Genomic DNA, 23,209 nt, shown 5'->3' on the forward strand with positions numbered 1-23,209 from the left:
AGGTGAAATGCAAGAACTCCAGGCTCCAGGCTGCTCGCACTGTTTATTCGCTTCTCTGGAAAGGTCAGGAACGTGGGCCTCGTCACATAGAAAGCAGGGGGGCACAGGGGCACTGCAGCGAGGAGGGAGGGGTTCCCACAGCCAGGGTCACCTCAGAGGGGGCCTCTCCTCCCGCCAGGGGACAGGGCCGAGCCCCAGGGAAGGGGCCGAGAGGCGGCCCGGCGGCCCACAGCCCACCCATGAGAGGGTGCGAGGGGTGCACACAGATGCCCCTCGGCACACTGGGCGTCAGCCGCCCCCAGGAGGGGCCCCTCAGCCCTCACCCTCATGGCGGGGCAGGCTCACGATGGGCTGGGCGGAAAGTGGGAGGGGTTCTCCTGCTGCAGCCCAAGGAAAGCTCCTGGCCGTGGGCTGTGTGCCCCCCACTTCCCGGGGTGTGCCCCGCCCAGCACAATGGTCTGATCCCTGGGGTACGGTGGGGACACCCAGGACCCTGGTCCAAGCAGGCTGAAGAAGGGGCCGGGGGCAGCCCCCAGGGTCCCCAAATTAGCACCAGGAGGAAGGGGGGCCAGAGGGGCGGGAGTCGGGACCAGAAGCGGCCCCCGAGGCCCTGCCTTGGGCAGGAGCGACTCAAAGACCCCCAGCCCGCCCCGCCCAGGAGACAGCAAAGGACCACCAACCTAGGCCGAGTGGGGGCCACGCCCCCTGGGCTTCCCCTCCCCAGGCTCCCTCACCCACCAGCCATGCCCCAGGAGAGCATAGGGGCAGGGACACGTCAGGCGTGGGGTGTCCAGGGGGGCTGCGCTCCACTCACAGACCCGGAGCCTAGTCTGTGGCCAGGGCCCCCCAGAGAGGCACGGCCTCACACCAGCCGCCTCGATGGGGAGCCTCACCTTTGGGGGCCAAGCGAGGGCCAAGCAGGCGCCAGGGACCCCCCTGGCTCCCGGGACCCCTCTCCAGAGGGGATGGCAGGCTGTCCCCTCAGGGGCCTCATTGGAGGCGGCAGGAAGGCACAGGGGGTGGCGGGCCGGCCTGAGGCTATGTGCACCCCGGCCACCCCAGCCAGGGCCACTGTGGGCTGCAGCCACATCTGCGGAACTGCTGGGACACGGTGGGGGGTGTCCCTCATTCGGGAAGAGTGGGTCTGGGCATGTCTGTCTCCGACCAGGCATAGGCCCACACTCGGGGTGTGTCAGGGCGGTGGTGGGTGGGGGGGACCCCTGTCCCTCTCCTCTCAGTGACCATGTGGTAACATGACGTGTCCTGGGGCCTGTGATGGTGGGTGGAGGGTGGGCAGGCGCCAGGGGGCCGGGCTGGTGGGTGTCTGGTACGGAGGGCAGGGCCGGGGTCTGGGGGACCGGGCGCCTCACATGATCGAGCAGCATTTACAGCGCTGTTTCTTCACATCGAGGTCCTGGGGGTCGCTGGAGGAAACCTCGGGCCCCACCTGGTTCTCTTCCCTGGAGCCCACCGTGGCGGGGGGCTCCGCTGCATTGCCGTTGGGCGGGGCCGGCTCCTTGGGCTCAGCCACGTCCTCGATGACCAGCAGCTCCGCCGTGATGGTGTCCTGCAGCCCCAGCACCTTCTGGCTCTCAGCCTCATCCTCCACGTTCTGGTAGCCCATGAAGATCATGGTGACCGGGGGCTCCTGGCCGGGCTGGATGCCCGGCGGGCCCGACGTGGCCTCACCCGGCTGTGCCTGCACTCCCGTGATCTCCCGCCTGGAAGGAGTGGTCCGCACGGCCTCCTCAGGCGCCCCCCGGGTCTCCGCTGCCCTGGCCGCGGACCCCGCCTCGCTCAGCGTGACCTCGTCTGCCTTGTGGATGAGTTCGTCCACCTCGGAGGAGCTCAGGGGTTGGATCCCGTTCTCCATTGTGCCATCCACGGCGTGGACCACTGGTGGGGGAAACAGAGAGAATGAGCTGGTTCCCAGAAAAGAGGGAAGGTCTGGCAAGGCTGTGAGCCCCACTCTGGGCTACAAAGGAAATCATAACCCTAAATGCCCATTGAGAACCAACTGAAGCTCTGTTTTGGGATCTGTGGACACAGCCAAATAGGTGTTCAGAGGAAAATGCATAAGCACAGAAGTGCTTGTTAGGAACCGAGAAAGACTGGAATGAATCGAATCGGGATCTTATTGTCTTGCATGCTGCAGCATTTCCATATTCCCTGCTAGGTGTGTTTATCTCCATTGCAAAGATGACGGAGTTCAGAGTAGGGACGTAACTAGCCCAACGTCACACAGCCAGCCAGGGCTGGGCTGTGCTCTCTCTTCCAGCCCAAGAGTGTTTCCCTTACGTGAGGAGTTGCAGAGGCCCTGATTTCCTTCTCCCTTGGGTTTATGTGGTTGATCTTGAATTAACATTTAGTCCATTCACCCAGTGTTTCCTATTTTATTAGAAATGCCCTGAAGGCTCTGCATTTTCCTCTGAGTCCTGCTTTGGCTGCATCCCCTGGATCAGATTATGTCATTCTGTGTCAAGGGTAAATAGTTCATAATATCCATTTTGACTGATTGCCTGCCTCAAAGCCAACACTTACTTACAAGGATGTCTCTAGATTTGGGGGAGTAGCGGACAGTGGCTCAGGAACACAGAGTGAGAGATAAGCTTTACGACAGTCCTGACAACTGCCTCTGCAGCCCAGGGCACGGTCAGTTTCTGAAACTGCTCGACCTGTGTTTGAAAAGAATGTGCATTCTCCATCGGGCAGAGGTTTATATGTGCAAGCAATCTGGTTAAATCGATTTTCCAAATCCAGCCGACTTCCCTTATCTGATCTGTGTCTCTCTGATCTGTCATTTTCTGAGCTGGTCGCAGTCTCTAAAGGCTGGAGTCCATCCCAGCAAACTCCTAGAAACACACATGCCTGGCTGCTGGGGGACGGGAAGGGGACACACCAGGCACCCTAGGGACATCCTCCTCCTGGGCCAAGGGTCGGGGCTCCAGATCCTGGCTCCTCACCAGAAGAAAAAAATCCTCTCCACTTTCAGTTTCCAAAACCCTGGGGAGTAGAGTCCATACTTCAAGGCCTTGGGCTGGAGACTTGGGATTGGGGGTGGTGCACCCAAGTCACACAGAATCCAGCCAAGTATTCCCCATTGTCCACTGCCCCAAGATAGGAATCGGAGCCCTTGGCTGCCATGGAAATGGATCACCTTCCCATTGCTAAGCAACCGGAGTCCAGTTGGACAGGTCCTGGATCCCCAGGGCTGGGCCAGGCTGCGCTGAGAGGCCAAGGTGAGGAGTTTCCGTGAACACAGGCATCTCCTCTGCCCCTTGGACCCATGAGGTCATTCTTGTCCCGGAGACTAGGCAGCTGGGACTTGCCCAGGGCCATGCAGTTGGAACCTGGGGCCGGGATTCCAACTGGGTCTATCCCCCCAAACCTAGGCAGAGCTGGGCTGCAACAGGGCCCCCCTGGACAGCATCCTCGATGCCTCAGAAGCCTGAACAACCTCTAAGAATGTGAAACTTTGGGAGTCAAAACCACAGTGAGATAGCATTTCACACCCACTAGGATGGCTATAATAACAATACCACCAAATAAAAGGACCATTACAAGTTTTGTTGAAGACATGGAACAATTGAGTCCCCATGCACTGCAGTGGGATGTGAAACGGGGCAGCCGATGTAGAAAACACCCCAGCGGGTCCTCAAAAAGTTAGACACAGGGTCCCCATGTGACCCTCCTGGGTATCACTTAAAAGAAATGAAAACATACGCCCAGACAAAACCTTGTTCACCAGCACAAAACCAAATGGTCCGTCAACTGCCGACTAGATACACGAGAACACCATGCAGCCGCAAAAAGGAGTGATGCCCTAACATGCGCTACGCGTGGACAGGCCCTGACCACACGGTGCTCAGTGAGATGCCAGACACACAAGGCCACACAGTGTGCGACCCCATTTTTGTGAAATGTCCACAACAGGCGAATCCACAAAAAGTGGGCTTGTGGGTGTCGGGCTGGACAGGAGGTGTGGAGTCACCAGGGTCTCTATTTAGGGAAGAAAATGTTCCAGCAACAGAAAAGGCATGGTATATACACCATGGCGGATGTACCAAAACCCCCTGAACTATACCCTGAATTGTGTGGGTGTTCTGGATCCTTTCACCCCCAACACCATTTCTTGCAGGGGCAGCATTTTCGGACCCACTAATAGGCGAATATACTTTTTTAACGCCTTCTTAAAAGATACCTTGTTTACTAAAGTGCTGTTTCCTTTTTGCATCATCATAGCAAATAATGCCTAGAATGTCCTCTGCCCAGAGTATATGCACGCGATCCTGTGGGCCATGCTGACAGAAAACACAAGGTTAAATCCAAAATGTTTATGAAACAGTCTAAATACTGATGGATGGCACAGTTTATTTGAAAGTTCTCCTTTAGTTAAAAAAAGAGAGTGAATTTTATGGTATGTGAATCATATTGAGAGAGAGAGAGGGAGGGAGGGAGGAGAGGAGAGGAGAGGCTGTCCCCCTCCCAGTAATCTCCCCCACCCTGTTCCCCTCCCAGCACCACAGGGAACCCTAAAAGCCAAATGGGATCTCAGCACCATGCCCCTGCTCACCCCAACAAGGCCTCACCCGGAGTCCCCTTCATTCCACATCAGCCCACCAGCTCCAGCAAACTCCTTCCTGCCTCAGGGCCTTTGCATGTACGGTGGCTTCTGCCGGTGCACCGTTTTCCCACTGCTGAGCCTCCAAGAACTCCTGCTGGCCTCCTGGGGAGCCTCCCCTGGCCCCGTGTCCACCCTGTTAGACCCTCCTGCAGCCCCCTCTGTGTCTCTGGGGATTTTGTCCCCTGTGTCACACCGTCTTATTTACATCATTCGTGAGCTGCCCCGGACAGAGCAGAGTCCCACATGGGACTCCCAGAGACCAGCCTGGCACCTGGTGCTCAGCCAGGCTCCAGGGCAGGTGCCTGGAGTGGACGAAGGGTGGGCTGCAGGTTCCGGACTGAAGGGCTTGGGAGCCAGCAGCGGGCAGCAGGGCACGAGCCCCGGGACCCAAACAGGACAGCGTCGTGTCCAATCAGGTTGTCTGATCTGGCTCAGGCCTGGGAAGGGGGCCAGGCAGGGTCGGGGCGGGGGTCGCGTACCTTTGGTCTCGTCCTCGTAGACCTTGATGCCCTGGGGGAGCGGCCCCCGGGGCAGTGAGGTGGTGCTGGCCAGCACCCGGGTCTCCCCGGTCACCTTGTCCTTCTCCACCGTGATCTCGACCGAATACATGGCTGGCACGAGAGGCGCGCGTTACACCACGACCGCCTGCCCACGTGCCCCAGGCGGCAGCCAAGCCAGGGATGGGGAGCCGGCAGCAAGAGCCAAGCAGCGGGGGTCCCTGGCCGCGGCCCCCACCCAGCGGCCCTCTGCGGCTCTGTGCTCAGCCCTGGACTCCCTGCTGGCCATCCCGCCCCATCTGCGAAGCTCAGGACGTCCGGCCCCCTCAGGGCAGCAGTCACCGGCCCAGCCTTGCCCACAGTCACCGCGGTGTGACCACTTGGCAGCAGGCTTTCTCCCCGCAGGGTCCCTGACCCCTGGCCCCTGGGCCCTGGAGTCTGTGCTCCACGCCTCTTCGTGGACTGTGAACTTAACCTCCCCTGCCTCAACAGGACTGAAGAATTTTCCCTCTTGAAATGAACGGATGTCTCCCAGCATCTTGCCCTGCCCTTTAGACCTCATTCCCACAAAACCCTGCAGGGAGACCACAGAGACCTCTCCCTGAAGTCCTGTATCCCACCCCTGCTCCCCCTGGGGTCCCTCCGAGGCCCCCAAAGCAGCATGTCTGAGACCCCCCCAGTCTGCCCCCTGCACCCGCCTCCCCTTGTTTTCCCATTTCTCACAGGGACAGAGTCGATTTTCTCTGTCTTCCGCCCCCTGTCTGTCCATCTGAAAGTCCTGGGGGGCCTCGCCTTCAGAACACCAGTAGCTGCCCGCTTCTCCCCAACTGCGCCCCTGGGCGGGACGGACATTCACCCCACCGCCCTCCCCCTGTCCCCTTCCCTGGGCCCTGACTCTCCCTCCTGCCCCCCACCGCCCTCCCCATCTCCCGCCTCCACCCTCTCCCCACCCCCAGCCCCCACTGACCCTCCTGGGCCAGGGTCCCCACCCTCTAACCCGACCCCTGCCCACTCCTCTCCATCCCCGTCTCCCCGCCCCCCTCCGCCTCCACCCCGCACTGACCCCCCTGAACCAGCGGCCCCTCCGCGTGTGTTTCCCGGCACCGCCCACGTCCGTCCTCCCCGCGGCCGCCAGAGAGCGCGTGTGAGCCCCGGGCCCAAGTCCCTGCTGCGCCCGCGGCCTCCGGCCCCGCGTCCCGGGGGTCAAGGCCCACGACCTGCTCCCGCGCCCCGTCGGCTCCTCTCACCGAGCTCGTCCCACCCCATCAGCCCCTGGCTGCCCCTCCCGAACCAGGCCGGTGCTGCCCCCGGGCCTTGGCGCTGCCGTGCCCCTCCCCGGGGGGCCCTCCCCCAACACCTGTAGTTGGGTCCTTGGGCTCCCCAAGTCCTCGGATTAGAATCATATTAGAATCCTTGGGGTCCCCAAGTCCTCGGATTAGAATCGCCCCCGCCCAGCTCCCCACGCGCCACCTTGTCTTCTGAAGTTAATTGCATAGGGGCCACCCCATCAGCACGTTGGCCCCCCCAGGCTGCGACCCTCATGCCTGGCACACCCCAGGTGCTCAATAAGCGCTTGTCCAATTAACGAACGAATGTTATTTAATTCCATGTCAGTACACAGCCTAACACCCCACCTCCAGACACAATTGGGCGGGTCGTGCACCGCGCAAGGGAACAAGAGAGTCATCTGGCCTCTGCGCTGGCTGGGGAGGGCCTAACAGGCGTGGGGACCCCAGGGAGAAGTAAACCCCCACCTCTGCCTCCTGCCTGACCCCGAAGGGCCTCTCGCTGCCGTCTCCCTTCCCAATGTGCTCACAGCCTAGCCCGTGGCCCCCAGGGGGTCCTCACTGCCTCCTGGCTTCCGGCCTCCCCAGCTCGCTCCAGCCGCAGCGGCTGCAGTAACGTCAGCTGTCACGCCGCCAGGCCCCCTACAATCCCGCTGCCCCCAAAGGAGCCCCGTCAGCCTTGCTCTGCCCCTCCTGCTTCCTAGAAGCACAGAAATGCCCACGATGGCTCTGGGGGACAGGGAGGAAGAAGGCCTCCCAGGGGGCGCAGGCAGGTGTGTGTGAGCACGTGTGCCCCCCCCCCGACTGGGCCCCAGGAGAGCCGCCAGGCGAAGGGCATGGGAGCCGTGGGATGTCGGGTTGGAGCCGCCATGCGAGGGCGCCGAGCTTCCAGGAAGCTGGGCCGCGTGTGATGGAGGTGCAAAGCAGAGGGGGCACCCAGGCCCCACCCAGGCTCAGAGCCACGGCCTCCATCAGCTGCCCCCCAAAGCCATGTCACCCCCACCCACCAGGCCCTCCAGGGCAGACGTGGCCCAGGATAGCAGCTGGATGCGGGGACCGACCCACCTGCCTTCATCACAGTGGAGCCTTCGACGGTCCTCAGTGGGGTGCTGGACACTCGTTTCTCTGTGGGTGAGGGGTGGAGAGGTGGGGGTCAGAGGAGAGAAGGTCATACAGCTCTCCCATATGCCCAGACACCTTCCCAGTTCGCTGGGCACCCCCCAACACTCATACACATACCTGGACCTTACCCAAACACACACATGCACCATACCCTTCCAACACATGTATGTGTACCCAGAACCTCCAAACACACACGGAATCCCTCTCCCTCCAAAAAACACACACCAGCCCCACAGCCCATTCCCATCTCTTAGCCCAAATGTTTTTCAAAAGATCCCTGAGAGACTGACATGGATTTTTTTTAATTATTAATTTTTAATTTCACAGTAAGACAGGGAGACACTCTCCTTATGAATAATTAACACAACAAATCAGGCCAAAGACACTTCCAGGCACCACCTCCAATCCCAGCCGGTGGCTCTCTCTCTGTGCCTTAGATATGGAACTAGACAGGTTAGATGAATGTTTTTAAAACATAATTTATATTAAATAACTTAAAACCCTTAATCCCTTAAAATAATGAATAAACTATTCCATTTATAGTCAAACGTACATATTTAAATGTCACATACATTTGTGAAATATTTGCAAACAAAAGCTGGGTGGCCAAGGCCTGGCACCCTCTCCCCCCAAAGGACGGGGTTCAAGACAAAGCCTCAGGACCAGGCTCCCAGCTCAGCCAGACACAGCCCTGCGAAGCTGTTGGCTCATCTGCGAGCAGGGGCATGGCACTACCTCCACCCCAGGGATGTTGTGGAAATTAAGAGACATGAGGATGAGGGGCCAGGCCTGAGATGAGTAACCAGAACGAGTCATTGCTGCTGTCACTGCTGTTTATCACCAATAGCTGCTACGTTCCAGCATCCCACCCCCCCAACACCGCCATCCCCACTCCTATCACCAGAGCACGCCCAGGCCCCTCTGTCCCTCCAGAAGCCTACCTTTGGGCGTGCCCACCAGGGTCTGAAAGAAAGAACGAGATGGGTCAGGGGTGCCAGTGCCCCCCCTCCCACTGACCAGCAACCCCACCCGTGGGCTGGTCAGGAGAGGGTCCAGCTCAGCACCTGGCTCCCCCACCTCAAGTGCTGTCCCTTTTGGACCCATGCCTGACACCCAGATAATGGCCCTGCCCTGCTCAGAAGGGTTCCTGGGCTCCCCAATGCCAGTGCTCCCGGAACAAAGTTGGACCCTTGCTGATGCCCCCCAGGGTCCGTGTCAGCAGACCCCTGCCCACAGGCTTCTCCTCCCTCCCCATTGCTGGCTTGCCTCCTGGACTCCTTAGTGTTCCTTGAACAAACTCTTGTCCCAGAGCCTTTGTGTGCAGTGTCCCTCCACCTGGAAGGCCCCAGACGTCCACTTGGCTGGCTCCTCGCTCATCTCCCTGACACCCAATCCAAAGGTGCCCCCCATCACACCATGGTCCTTCAACTTCCTGCATTATTTACCCAGTCAGGATGTGGACACCATGAGGGCAGGGACTGCGCCAGCACACAGTCCATACTCAGTCACCCTTAGTGGGAGCCTCCTCTCATCCTGGGTCCATGCCTGGAGAACTCCTACTCAACCCTCAAAACCTATCTCCTCCAGGAAACCCGCCCAGCCCACCCATGAATCAGATGTTCCCTTGGGGACTCTGTGGTGCCCTGGGCTTTCCCATCGTGTGCCCCACCATCTCGCTGTTTGTGGTTGCCTGCCTACCCAACATGACTCCATGAGGCCAGGGCCTTGGCCTGCACCCTCCCTCTCTGCACAAAACAAGGCCATGGCAAGCCGCAAGGGCAGGTCTGCTGGGCTCCAGACTGACAACATCAGAGGAGCCGTTGAGGAAGGATCTGGACGCACAGTGAAGATTTGGCCTTCCAAATGCTGGTAGTGCCCCATGTGCCTGCCCCAGTGTGAGATGCCCAGCTGTAACTCATCTGGGGTTGGGGAAACTAGCATGCACTTGGGAGAGGAGCTATGAGCCCCAAAGACAATGGCGGTTGGAGATGCCCGAATCTGCTGTGACATACTGCAGCGATCACGGTTCAGACATCAGACCCTAAAATCAATGGCTAAGTCCTATAAAGACCGCTCCTCAGCTGTGTTCTTGAGCCAGTGTCTCAGCCTCTCTGGGCCTCCATTTGTGTCTTCCACCAAATGGGGGAGAATGGCAGATGTGACACCCATAAAGTACCCAGTAAAAGTAATAATACAGACGCTATGTGTCAGCTCTCGTGTGCAGCACTTGCTCTCTGCTGAGTGGCGTGACCCTCTTGTCACCCTCAGCCTGTGGGTGCTCTTACGGAAGAGAAACGGAGGCCCAGAGAGGCGGAGTAACGTGTACCAGGTCACAGGCTGGGACGTGGCAGGCGGGGATTCAAATGCAAGCCCTGGCTGTAAAATCTGCTCCCCCACCAGCAGGCCATGGATGTGAAGGGCTCCCTAGGAAAGTCGGTGCCTCCTTACCTGCTGAGAACTCGGCAGCACCGCTGCCTTCTCGTCCTCCTTGGCAGGGCTCGGGGTCGGGGTGTGGGCTGGGGTGCGGGCTGGGCTCGGGGCCGCTGTGTCCTCCTTGGAGGTGGTCGGGAGTGCGTCTGCGTTCTCCAGAACCTCAATCTCCTTCTCCAGCCTGGGTGGGGGCAGGGGGTGACAGCCACGTGTGGGCGCTTCTGCACGCCCAGCCCCACCCAGGCTCGGCTGCTGGTTCTGGCGTTCCTAACACCTTGGAGGTGTTTCTCCTCATGCCCTCTCGCGATAGGGGAAACTGCAGCACAGAGCAGCGAATGCACAGCCAGCAAGCAGCACAGCCCTGCCTGCCAGATCCCTGCACCGCTTGCTGCTTACATCTCTGTTTACTTCCAGCCCTATGTTCCACTCACATATGTTTACTTTTACAGGAAGTTTTATCTCTCTGGGGAAACTGGAAAACCTGTGTCACTTTCCAAGCATTAGCAGATAACAGGACACACAAACCCAGTGAAAACAGAACCGGATTTTAAATCTCATGCACACCATCACCTGCCTGACTGAGTACCAAGGGAAGGCTTGGGACAGACAGGGGATGTGTTGACAGCCTGGGGGAGTCAAGCCTGGAGGGCTTCCTGGAAGAGGTGTCCAGGTAGGTGCACCGAGCAGGCAAAATGCAGTGGGTTGCCCTGGGAAGGAGAAAGCCAAGGCCCCCAAAAGCACTGGAAGAATGCCGGACATACAGCAGTGCTCCAGCAAGGCCCCGCCCCATTCAGGTAATTGAGCTTGGCCGCCTCTACCCCCACTGCCCCAGGACTGCACCCAGCAGAGTGGGATGCAAAAAAGCCCATCTTGTCTAGCCCCCAGGAGCCAGTAATTCCCACCGACTCTGTCCTGAGGGCCCTTGACCCTCTGTTGGTCATTCCCAGCTGTGTCTCTCTGCCTGAGCCCCTAACTCTGGCCAGGCACACAGTTCACAGGTGGGGAAACTGAGGCCCAGGGGAACCCCCCTCAGCTGACCCTTTTCCCCCTTTCTTCCAAAGTAAAACACATCAGGGCAGGAACCCCGAGGCCCCCACGACGGGCCTGCCTCAGTCCCCCCACCTCTTGGGGCTTCCTTGGCCAAGGGGACATTTGGAATTTTGGCCGTCACTTCCCTCCGGCCTGACCCTGCCGCCCTGGAGCTGAGCCTGGGCCTCCTGCCTGCCCGGAAACTTCAGGCCTTTTGTCCCAACCCAGGAGGTGGAGAGGGATGGTCACTTTCCCTGCAGGCCCCCTCCCCCAGGCTTCCTGCAGGCCCAGCTGCAGGCCTCTGTGGCCTCCCTTAGGACCCAGGGGCACAGCTCGCCAGCTGGGCCGGCGCCAGAAGGCCCCCAGGGAGGCCTCAGAGACTCAGGAATCCGCCCTGACCCCGCACCCCTCACGCACCTGCCCTGCTAGACATCAGGAGAAGGAAGGGGCCGCAAGGGGCAGCCCACAGCAAAGGGTGGCCACACACGCCTACCTGCGGCCCCACCTGGGCGCAAACCAGGCTCATTCCTGCCGCACGCAGAGATGCCCAAGCCGCACCACCCACCTGGAGATGGACTCCTCCAGGACCCGGGCCTTCTGTTCGTCCTCTCGCATCTGCCTCCGCATGTCCCCGTCCCCCTCCGAGGCCGAGGATGGAGTCCCCTCCAACAGCCAGCGCTCCCGCAGCGCCTTGGACTGGGGAGTCAGGGATGGAGGTCAAAGTCCTTGGGGTTGGGGTCAGGGTCAGGGTCAGCTTGGCCCGCCCTCCCGCAGGGCCCTCCCCGTGGGCCACCCGGTGAGGCGGCCATGCCCGCCCACTACCTTCAGGTGCTGCAGCAGCCTCCGCTCGTCCTCTAGCTGGCGGCGCTTGCTTTCCATCTCCGCCTGCCTCCTCCGCTTCTCCTGCGGGCAATGGCAGGTCAGGACCAGGCCCCAGGCCAGAGGTGTCACCAGACCCTCCCCACTGGGCCACGTGGGTCCCGCTTCCTTGCGAGGGCACCGTTAGACCCCCACCTGCCCCCACCTGCCCCCCATCCCCCCAGCCTGTCCCCCGCCCTCCCCATCCCACCCCCCACCCGGTCCCCTCCCACTGGCACACCACAGAGGGGCAGGGAGGCACTCACTGCAATGACCTGGAGCCGCTCCTGCTGGGACGTGGTCTCTGCCACCAGGACCCTGGGGGGGTGCACACAGTCAAGCTGGGGGTCCACCCCCTGCTTTCAGCAGATCCTGTGTCCTCCGGCTGGGTGACCACAGCAGGCAATTTTGCTTCACCAACATTACCTTCTATAAAGTGGGGCCCTTCCCCACCTGCCCAGAGGTGGTGCTGTCCTTGCCATCCAGCCTTATTACCTCCTTCATTCTCTTAACAAACCTGCCACCTGCTCAGGCAGGGCCAAAGGACAGAATGGGTGAGGCCCTGCCTGGAGACCCAGGAAGGGTTTGGGGAGGAGAGGGCATTGAGGCTGGGCCGTGAAGGATGCATAGGAGTTCACCAGCAATCAAAGGCTGGAGAAGAGTGCTTTGGGAAGAGGTGTGTTGCTTCGGACCAGGCAAGCCCCCTCCTCACCCTCCCAAGCACCTATTCTCCAGCCCTACAAGGGGCACCAGCCCCACCTCCCAAACCTTGGTCTTGGCAAAGTCACTGATGCTCTCCTGAGACTTCTAGTTCCTCTCACAGTGGCCTCCCCTGGAGTTTCCCAGGAGCCCAGAAAGTTGCTGGGAGCCTCCCGAGGACACACAGCACAGTAGCAAAGCTGGAATTGAACCCAGCATCCCTTTCTCACCAGCTAGTGTTTTTTGAGAGCCCCCCAGCGTGGTTTTAGCCTTAAATGGTCTGCAGTAGAGGCCTGATATGTCAGCGCCGTCAGACACACTTGGAGGGACAGAGCTTTGTGCTGTCGGGTTACAGGCCTTCCGTGGGGGCGAACAGGAAGACACCCAGGCTATCATCCTTGCCCTCCCTCTGCTCTGCACCCCTCCACACCCAGCAGGCAAGGGAAGAGCTTTCAAAACCTGAACCCTCCCTTCCGTGGTCTTGCTGGGTCCCAGGAAGCTGCGCACAGTAGGTGCGGAGTAAAATGCTCAACCCTTGAAGCCTTAGCCTACAAGGGGCTGAATAATAATGTGACAATGCAGAGGGTCCTTCTGATTCTCTGTCCCAAATCCAAGATGATCCCAGGGTGACTTTGGGAGACCCAGTCTGCCCCACCCCTGTCTGCCCAAACCCCTTATCTTCACCGGGATTGAAATTACATACCATTATTTGGTTCTGCGGCCACCCCCAACACCAACACCCTGTGGCCCTGAATCAGGGCCCTGGAGCCACCCTGTGCCTCCAAAGAACCCTTTGCCCTTTCTGGGCCTCAGTTCTCCATCTGCACAAATGGGTGGACTGGACATCCCAGCTCTAAACCTTCCACCAAGCTCAGAAGGGAAACCGAGGCCCAAAGTCGTGCAGTGTGCTGCGTTCCCCACCCAGCAGCTGCTCCCGCTGCAGATCTATCTCGGGGCCTCAGTGCCCCAGCTGCCCGCCCCACTCAGGTTCAGTTTCCTGGCCTTGCACAGGCCTGAGAAGTCATCCGGCTCCCACGCCCCAGCCAGGTGACCCCACCCAGCTCTTCCCTTCCTGGTGGGCGGCACCTGCACCCCCCCCCATGACTCCCAGAAGCTCCACGGCAGCAGCCACACCCTGAAGCTTCCCTCTTTCCTTCCTCAGGGAGGTTGACTTCAGCAGGGTGGAGTTCAGGAAAGGCTTGATCCAGCTATCTGGCCAGGAGGCCCTTCCTGAAGGACCTGATCAGCCAGATTTCTGGGTCTACCCCATGCCTCTGTGCTCCCTGTGGCATGGACCCTCACTTCTTGCAAACCCCACACCCTCCCATCTGCCCAGCCCAGGCCTCTACCATCACCTGTCACCTCCCTGGCCCCTGACAGTCCCCTCTCCACCCCACAGCCAGAGGCAGTTCTCAAAACAGGCAGCAGAACCAGTCTTAGATCTCCCTGGCCCCACCGCCTCTCACTCACTCTGTTTTGGCCACCAAGACCTTCTGGCTGCACCTTGACAGCACCAAGCTCATTTCTCCCTCTGGGCCTTTGCACACCTCTTCCCTCTGCCTGGTATGCTCTTCCCATAGCAGGACACCAAAGCCCAGAGAGGGCAAATCACTTGCCCAAAGTCACACAGCTAGGAAGTGGCAGAGCTGGATTGCAACCACAACTCCCCGGCCACACAGCAGGCCGTCCCTTTTCACAGCTCGAATGTGGCCTCCAGGGACATACCCAGGAAGGAGGGGAGGGGCACATGGCAGATGAGACCCCAGTGCACACAGATCCACGTGGGGCAGAGGCACCAGCTGCCTATTGCCGGGACTCCACCCGGCCAGCAGTTTGCCATTCAGGCCGGACGCAGGGACAGCTGTGTGGCCAGCCTGCCAGGCCGGAGACAACAAGGCAGGCTGTGTCCTCTCTTGGGCAGCCTGTCCCTGCCGCCAGAGGCAGGGCAGGGGAAGGTCAGACAGGCATAGTGAAGGGAGGCACCGCCCAGGAGAATTCCCATCCCTCCCCGTCCAGGTCCCCATCACCTCCCTGGCCCCCGACAGTCCCCTCTCCACCCCACAGCCCAAGGGGCGCTCGCTGCGCGCTCCTCTCCTGCTCTGTTCTCCAGGCTTGGGGGCGCCGGAGCCGCCCCGCCCTGTCCCGGGCGCCGCAGCGAGGGTGATGGATGGCGGGGCCCGCGGGAGGCGGTCGTCCTGGCAACCGCGCCATCCCCATGACAACGCAGAGGCCCAGCTCGCGGGGGTGGGGCCGGCGCGGAGCATCTCCGCCCCCGGCCAGGCGCTCGGCGGGGTGAGTGGCTTCCCACCCCGAGCCTCCGGGGCTGCCCAGGGAGCGGGGCTTCAAGGGAGAACGGGGTCTTCCCCACCCCTAATGCTGGGGTGGCTCCTCCGTTCTGGGTTCAGGGGCACCAGACCAGGGGAGGGGCTTCTGTCAGGGAGGGTCTGGCCTCGCCCCTGGCGCCAGGTGGCCAACGTCAAGCCGAGACTGCTCTGCGTCATGCATCCGAAAAACAAAGTACGACAGTAGGACCCTAACAACGTTCCTGGGCTCACCGCCTTCCGCCGCGGGTCTCAGCCCCACTTGACAAGAGGGGAAACTGAGGCTGCAGTGGGTGGTTCTGTGCACGACATTCGCCCACCGTCACCGTCCTGACCGTGCTGCGGGGCGGGGGGTGGCGGCGCCTGTTTCCTGGGCGGATGAAACGAACAGACTGAATGAATGGGCCTGGGACCGGGACCGGGACCCAGGCGGGAGCCCTCGGGAGCGCGCGGGGCGCAGCGTCTCCCCGAGGTCCGGCGAGGGGCGGTGCGGGGGCTGAGACGCCCCCTGCTGCTCCGTAAGGGGTGCAAAGGCCAGATCACAAAAGATCTTACGTGCTGGGCAGAGAAGGCTGGGTTTTGGCTAAAACGCCCCGGGAGGGTTCCGGCGCTGGCAGCCGCCGCCCGCGGGCTGTGTGACCCGAGGCAAGTCGCTCGCGTCTCTGAGCGTCCACCGGCTCCTCTTGGGCACCGCGCCACAGCCCGCAGCTGCTCGTGGGGGCGCGCGCCCTCCCCCCCGACGCCCACCCTCAGCTCAGACTCCCATCCCTGCGCGATTATTTTTACGGCGCTTGGAGCAAATTCTAGGCTCGATTGGAAATGTAGGCGCTCGGGACTCGGCGAGGGCGTCGGCTGCGAGGCGTGAGATAATCCGAATCCAGGAATGAGCTAATGAGGCCCAAACCCCACGAGCCCCGCGGAGGCTTCAGCTTCGTCGGGCGTTTCTTTTTCAGAGGCCCAGAGAGGTTACGCAACAGACCCAAGGTCACCCAGGGGGCAGGACGGGCAGGTGGGAGGCGCGAGGCGGGTGGGGGCGTGGCCCTTGTCCTTCCAGGGCCGCCCGCCCCGGGCAGCTCCAGCCGGAATGAGGGGTCCCGGCCCAGGCAGGCGCACAGCCCAGAGCCCGGAACATTCCAGTGCTAATTGAAAGGAAACGGCTGACAACGGCCTTGGCCATGGGGCTGGGGGACAGTCACGGGGCTGGGAGGTGCGGTGGAAGAGGGAGCCCCGTGGCCCCTTCCCCCCACCGGGTGGGGGATGGAGGAGCGGCGATTCCAGCGGTGGTTCCAGGCGCAGCCTCTGTCTCTCTAAACCCCACTACCTTCCTCTCTCCAAACCCACCTCAGCCGCTAAGCCCCTCACCCTTCAGAGGCTCCCTGCCTTCTCCCTTCTCTCCTCTACCTCCAAGTTCAGCTCAAAGCACAGCCACCTCTTCCAGGAAGCCTTCCTGGGTCTCCTCCCCATATCAGGAAGGAATTCTGTTCCTCCCAGCCCCTTTGCACTCAGCATGGGTGGCCGCCAGGACCACTACCATCACCCATGAGGCATGCATGCTCCTTCTAAAAGGCTCAAGGCAGAGAGGCATCACCCCCATGGTGGAGTCACATCAGAGCAGGCCACAGACCCAGGGCAGTGAGCCTATTAACCTGGGCTGGGGAGGGGGAAGAGCCGGACCCTGCCCCAGGCCCTTAGGAAGAGCATTGCTCTGTGGATAGGGACACTGGGCTGGGACCTTCTCCAGCTTCAGGTGAGCCGGGGTCTCCAGGCAAATCCGGCTGCAGAGACCAGCCCACAAGACCCGTGATCCCCCCCTTATTCCGCTCTAGCCACACACATGCCAGGCACGCCTCCACCCCACCCCAGGGCCTCTGCACTGGCTGTGGCCCCACCTAGTGCACCCCCGCAGCAGGGCCCCCATGACCTAACTCCCTCGGGCCTTTCCTCGGATGTAGCCTCCCCATTGAGGCCGCCTCTGGCCTCCCCAGTTAAGTTCTGCTCCAGTCCCCAGCATTCATCAACACACAGCACCCTTTCCATTTTGAGAGGAGGCCCCAAACAAGGGTCCCCGCCTCTTGTTACACTCTTGCCACCCCTGTGGACCACCAGCCCTGTGACCACTGCCTTTTTTTTTTTTTTAAGAATCTCATGTCATATCTTACACTTATTTGCAATAGGATCTGGGGCTCCTCACATCCCACAGACGGCCAGGGACCACCCACAACGACATCAGACGTGTCTGTACAAATTAGTGTACTGTATGCAACAACCCAAAGGCCACCAGCGGATGACTGGACACACACATGTGTCCACCCACACACAGAGCATAACTCAGCCACAGAAAAGGAGTGGAGCCCTGCCACGCGCTTCACATGGACAGACCCTGAACACACGGCGCTCAGTGTTCGCCAGACACACAAGGCCCATGCGGCATGTGACCCCACGTCTGGGACACATCCACCATAGGCGAAGCCACGGACAGACTGTGGGTTTGTGGTTATCAGGGGCTGGGGAGAGGGTGGGGGTGACTGCTTATGGGGATGGGTTTTCTTTTGGGGACATGTTCTGAAACTAGAGGTAATGGTTGTACAATTCTGTGAATGTCCTGAAACCTACTGAATTGTGCACTTTAAATGGGTGGATTGTGTGGTGTGCAACTTATCTTAATAAAGCTAATAAAAACAAGTATATACATACATATGGCAGAAATCATAAGGGCCAAGCTGGAGCCAGAGCTGGGGGCCTGCCCACCCCATGGGGCATTGGAAGATTCTGCTGGCCCTGCCCTGGGGCTGTCTGTGGTCAGAAGAATTTGCACACAAACCAGCCAGGAATTCTTCTTGCTCCATGACAGGCGTTCCCAGAAGCCCACCACCAAGCACCTGCCCTCACTGAGCCCACCCTACCACTCTCCTTTGGTCCATCCAGCCTGCCCTCACTGGCCTTCCACAGGCCTGGCTGGGGACCCTCCTTCTGATCCCCAGCCCACCCCTGACCATGGGCTCTGATTCCCTGAATTCCTGCTTGAGACCCTTGGCCAGACAGACACCCTAGCTCCTCAGACACCAAGACCTCCACTCAGCCATCCCATGTGGCACAGAGACCCTTTAGCAGAATGACCAGGGCTCCTCCTAGCCTCCTGGCGCATCCAAGGACTGGGCCTTCTGCCCCTGTGGGCAGCTCGGATCACCACAAAGTTCTGAAGCTCACCCAGACACCGGGTCCTGCCCACCAGCTCACCCCCGGCTCCTCTCTTCAAGCTGCCTCCACAGCCCCTGTCCAGGCTGAGCCCTGAGCTGCTCCTCATCTGCTCAGACACCATCACAGCTCCCCATGGCTCCCCAGCTGAGCACCCCAAACCCGGCAGGACCCAAAAGAGTGCTCCCTTCTCCCAATGCTCTCCCCTCCAGGCCTTTGCATGGGCCAGTTTCCCCACCAGGTGCACCTTCTGCCTGCCTGGTTAAGCCCTTAAATATCTTTCACAGAAAAGCACCAGGATACCTTTCCCACACCTCAAAGACCCTCCATGGGCTTCCCCAGACCCTTTTCATTCTGCACTGGGCTAGGATGGTCAGCAGAGAGCATTTGTTAAATGGACAGATGCCAGGCTTCCTGGGTGGAGAAAGGATGCAAGGAAATAGTCCCAGGCTTGGAAAAGGATGATGTGATTTTTTTCAAAGAACATCAACCCACTTTCCAGAACCAAATTCTGACACCCTTGAGGATGGGTCTCACCATGGGGCTGTGGGTGATACAGGGTCCAAGTCCATACACCATACAGCACCCATCCTCCCACCCCAGTGCAGCTGGGTAGGCTCACATCCCTATTCACCAGATGTGAAAAGTGAGGCCCAGCGTAGTTGAGTAACATGCTTAGTGTCTCATGGGGAGTCGGGACTTCCCCTCTCTGTGCTCCACTCCCAAATCAGCAGTCACAAAGGGGGTCCCAGGGGGAAGATGCAGGGCATGTGCCCCAGGCACCCAACCACAGCCAGGCCACCATCTATGTGGTCCAGTAGATCAACCAGAGAGAAAAGCTGATGTCATGAGATTCTCAAAGCTGATGTCAGAATTTGGAGGACCCCAGATCTAGCCGGTGGGACACAGGAAGGTACAAAGATCCCCTCTCACCCCTGACCCAGCAGCTAAGAGAGTCACCCAGGAGTGAATCCCACCTGTGTGGCCTCAGGTGTGTCATGTCACATCTCTGAGCCTCAGTTTCCCCACCTCCCAGGGCTGCTGTAAGGATCCAGTGAGTTCAGGCAGACAAAACGCTCAGAATAGGGCCAGGTACTGAGCAACGGCTCACTGAGTGATTGTTCAGTAAACAGATCGGGCGGTCTGCTCTGCTCAGACCCCTTCCTGCACTCTTGCTGCGCCTCCAGGATGGTCTTCCCTTCAAATCCACTCACTGTTTCAATCAAACCCCTTTGTTTTAGAAGAAAATATTGTATTTTTACCAATGAGAGAACCAGGAACCACTGCCACAAACATCAGAGTAAAAACATTTGAAAAAAATAGATACAATGAAAATAAAAGCATGTTATTAAATTCAATTATCACTAGATACTGTCGCCTCTTAACTGACTCTGCCTTTCATTATAAAGGGAGATTAGCAAGTGTGAAAGAGGCGTTAAAACCCTAGTTGCACCCAGTTCAGACTTTCTCCTTGAAAATGTCCAGGCCTGAGGACCGGGAAGGGATACGGGTAAGTCCTGCCTGACCCAGCTCTGCTCTCCTACCACCCCCAGGTCCCAACATTGCTCTCACCCAGGGCAGGGGTTTGGGCATCTCAGAATGGCTGTTCCAAGCTAAAATACCCTCATTTTACTAGCCAGACTCTGAGGTTCCCAGAGGGGCAGCGCCTCACCCAGGGTCACACAGCAAATCCCCCCAGAGCTGGATTCACACCCACCCGGCTCCAGAGGGGTGTGCCCCACCCCCACCCTTCCCAGGAGTGTCTTGTCATTGTGCCATCCCCCATCCTTGTCCCAACTCTGTAGCATCAGACCCCCTCGCCCCCAGGGAGTGAGTTACTGGCCAGTTTTCGCTAAATCCTTATATTCTTAAATTCACAAAAATTACTTTAACCCTTACATTAACAAAATTGTGACAAATTCTCAAATGTATTTTTAAAAGAAACTTTCCAGCACCACCATAAGCCACGACCATCTTCCATGAGCCTGATGGCAAAAATCCATGGACACGGAAGGAGGTGAGCAGTTCCGTTCTAGCATCTGTTGTCTCCGTGCCTGGAGCCTGCTCCTGCCCTCTTGGAAGAGGAGGATGAACAAGGGGCTGCGCCAGATGGGGGCCTCTCCCCACCACCCATCGTCCACCCAAGCACCAGAACATAGACTTTCTCTCTTGGCTAGCAGGTTGGTGAACACCGAGTCCTGCCTGGCATCTGCATCCAGAGAGGCCAGTGATCACCTAAGAGGGGTCCTTGGCACCATAAGTTACCCATGAGCAAGAAGCCCCGGGGGAGGGGGCTGCAATGAGCACCCAGGGGCCTTCCTTGTGCTGTGTGACCCTGGGGCAGTGGCTGCCCCTCTCTGGGCCTCAGAATCACCACTGAGAATGAAAGAGGTGGCACGAAAGGAAACAATGGGACCCAGCCAGAACACCCCCTCACTCCTCTGCTCTGGGTGGGTGGGCATTCTCCTTGATTTTCAACCCACTCCCCCCAAGCAGCCCCCTCCCATGCCACACCCTGTCCAGGGCCTGCTGTCAGGAGGCCCAGAGGCCCCCTGGGCCCAGGGACCAGAGCAGATAAACAAACGGGGAATGAAGCGCAGACACGTCCAGGATCTGGCTCCCCTGAGCCCCTGGCTGGGCTCCCGGGGCTGGGTGGGGGAGCGGGCTGGGCCTTTGTTTGGGCTTTCAAAAGCAGAGGACATCGGGTGTCGCCTTCCTGGGAGGGCGTGGTGGGTCACGGGTGAATCCCTGGGGGAAAGTTGTCAGCTCGGAAAACACACCCAGGGGAAGGGGAGCCGGCACGGTGGGCTGGCTGGACCTCCGTGTCCCAGCCTCTGGCATGGATGGGGACTGGGCCCAACTTGGGGCAGCTGCTGGCCCCAGCCCAGGTGGGCCGGCTGCCGGGACCCTAGACACCCACTTCCCAGCCCCCAGCCCAGGTAAACACGTCTCCCAGCGCCCACCTGTGGGAGTGGGGGCGTGGGGATACTCTGGCTCCAGGAAGAGAGGCCTTGGTGTCTGACATGACCGTGTGTATGCACGCTCACCCGGCGGCACCTGTTTCGGCAAGAACCCTCCCCTGCTCCTCATTAACCCCACCCAGACCCACTCACCAAACCCATTTGCACCCCGGCGAGAGGACTCCTGCGTCCACCATTCAGGGCCTCATTGTAGGGACACGTTCCCTGGGAAGGGGTCAGAACCAAGCTCCCCTTGATGAAAGCACCTGGACCCCCCGTCTCACACACCTTCCAGACCCGGAAGCCCTGAATGAAGCCCCCCTCCCTCGGGCAGTACCTCCGGCCTTAGCAGGGGCCCAGGGCAGCACTTGGGGACTTGGGGAGGGCGGCCGGGCGGAGGCAGGGCTGGCCTGGCCGGCGCGCGTCCAGGGCGCAGCGAGCAGCGAGCTGAGGGTGCGGGTGGCGGCCGAGCTAAGGGCCGGTCCGGTGCAACGGGGAGGGGCCGCTCCGTCACCCCCGGGCGCAGGCTGGGGGCGCCACAGGTGGCCGAGGGCCGTGGCTAAGCCCAGGGGGGCGCGGGCGGAGACACGGGCCGCCCCCCGCCGCCGCCTCCGAGTCCCCGTGAGCCGTGGGCCGCCGGGGTCGGGCAGGCGGGAGGCCGCAGGGCGGGGGCGGCCCGGCCCGATCCCTCGGCGGCTGGGCTGGGGTCCAGGAAGCCCGTCGCCCCCTGCCTCTCCGCGCGGCCACGGCGACGCCCCGCGTGGGGAATGCACCCCCCTCCCGCGGCCCCCGCGGCCCCCGCGCGCCCACTCACTCCATGTCCCCGCCGAGATCCGGGCGGGGCGGCGGTGCTGGGCGGACGCGGGCGGCGGGGACGGCGGGGCCCTGCAGCTAAGGCCGCGCGGGCGGCGGCACCGGCTCGGGCATCGCCCCGCGCTCTGCTGTTTATTGTCCGGGCGGCGGCGGCGCGGGGGGTGGGTTGGGCGCGCGCGTCTCCGCCGCCGCCACCGCGCTCCTCGCTCGCGTCCCCGCCCCGCGCCGCCGCCCCGCGTGCGCCTCCTGCCGGCCGCCGCCGCGGGTGCCCGGCAGCGCGCGCGCCCCGCCGCCCGGGCCCGGAGGGCGCGCCCCGGAGGCGGGGGTGCGCGGGGTCCCGCCCGCCGCGGCTCCTGGTCCAGAGCGAGGGCGCACGGGGACGGGCAGCCCGGGCGAAGGACGGGTGGGACCGCGGGGAGGGGGTCCGGGAGGGGCCGGTCGCGGGACTACGTGGAGGGGAGCCCCCCGGGGTGCGGGGCCCAGAGCGCCGGCCCGAGCCGGGCCTGTCTGGGGAGCAGTAACAGCCCCGCGGCCGCCGCTGATGCTGCCCGGCGCTTGCTGTGCCCGCGGCTGGTCCCGCGGAGCTGGGTGCACAGCCCGCGCCGCACACCTGCAGACCCGGGTGGCCCGAGCGGGCAGGGAGCGCCCCGCCGTTGCCCTGAGGGCCCTGGGGGGGCCACTGCAGAGCTCAGAGCGGCAGAGGGACCAACACTCGTTTTTGTGAAGGCCTCTTCAGCTGCCAGGTGTGGAGGACAGGCGTGAGGCCGAACCGGACCCCAGATCTGGGCTGAGGCTGCACCAGATTGAGATGGTTGGGTTCTGGATGGTTTTTGAAGGGGCAGCCTTTGAACGGGGCGTAGGATGACAGCCATCGGGGTGCCCCTCTCCAGCCTGAGGCCCTGGAAGGACACACTGACATCCACAGGGTTGGGGAGTGACAAGGGGTGACACTGTGTGGGTAGCCAGGCACTCAGGTTGGAGTTCAGAGCAAAGCCCCACCTGGGGTCCAGGCTAGGGTTCCCCTTGACTCCCCACGGTCTACCTTGAGTCCTTCATGCTGCACATATCACCTTGTGGCTCCCACTTGCCTGCCAACGTGCAGATAGTGGACCCCACCTCCTGGGTTCCTATAAGAACGCGAGTCACTGGCCCCTAGCTAGCCCTCCGGGGTCTGGGGGTTGGCAGGAGAGGGGGATCCTTCCAGGTACCTTGGTTTTCCTGTACAGTGGCTGTACTCGGCAGGTGCTGCACACCTAGCTGTGTGTGTAAGGGGAGAGCTGTGTGAAGCTCTGCATGCTGCCCGCATTGGGGGTGGCACTGTCGTCTCCTTTATGACCCGCCACACCCTGTCTTTACCAGGAACGCGCATTCATTT

At 60.9% G+C, this 23,209-nt stretch overlaps 1 protein-coding gene across 4 annotated transcripts; it reads right to left on the reverse strand.

Moving 5' to 3' along the window:
- Positions 1-24: 24 nt before the first annotated feature.
- On the reverse strand, positions 25-22,039 carry PALM (paralemmin). Of its 4 annotated transcripts, none has more exons than XM_037018095.2 (9): positions 21,836-22,039; positions 12,113-12,164; positions 11,811-11,891; positions 11,554-11,684; positions 9,978-10,140; positions 8,471-8,492; positions 7,473-7,532; positions 5,104-5,235; positions 25-1,896 (listed from the first exon to the last, which is right to left on the reverse strand). In XM_037018095.2, the coding sequence occupies exons 1-9, from the start codon at positions 21,838-21,840 to the stop codon at positions 1,367-1,369; spliced, it is 1,176 nt and encodes a 391-aa protein (XP_036873990.2). In that variant the 5' UTR covers positions 21,841-22,039; the 3' UTR covers positions 25-1,366. The 4 variants fall into 4 exon arrangements, with proteins under 4 accessions (XP_036873990.2, XP_036873989.2, XP_036873991.2 ...); XM_037018094.2 differs by lacking the exon at positions 21,836-22,039 and adding an exon at positions 21,175-21,233; XM_037018096.2 differs by lacking the exons at positions 5,104-5,235; positions 21,836-22,039 and adding an exon at positions 21,175-21,233.
- Between the last annotated feature and the right edge of the window lie 1,170 nt (positions 22,040-23,209).

This window comes from Manis javanica, chromosome 13, assembly GCF_040802235.1.
Source record: "Manis javanica isolate MJ-LG chromosome 13, MJ_LKY, whole genome shotgun sequence".
NCBI lineage: Eukaryota > Metazoa > Chordata > Mammalia > Pholidota > Manidae > Manis > Manis javanica.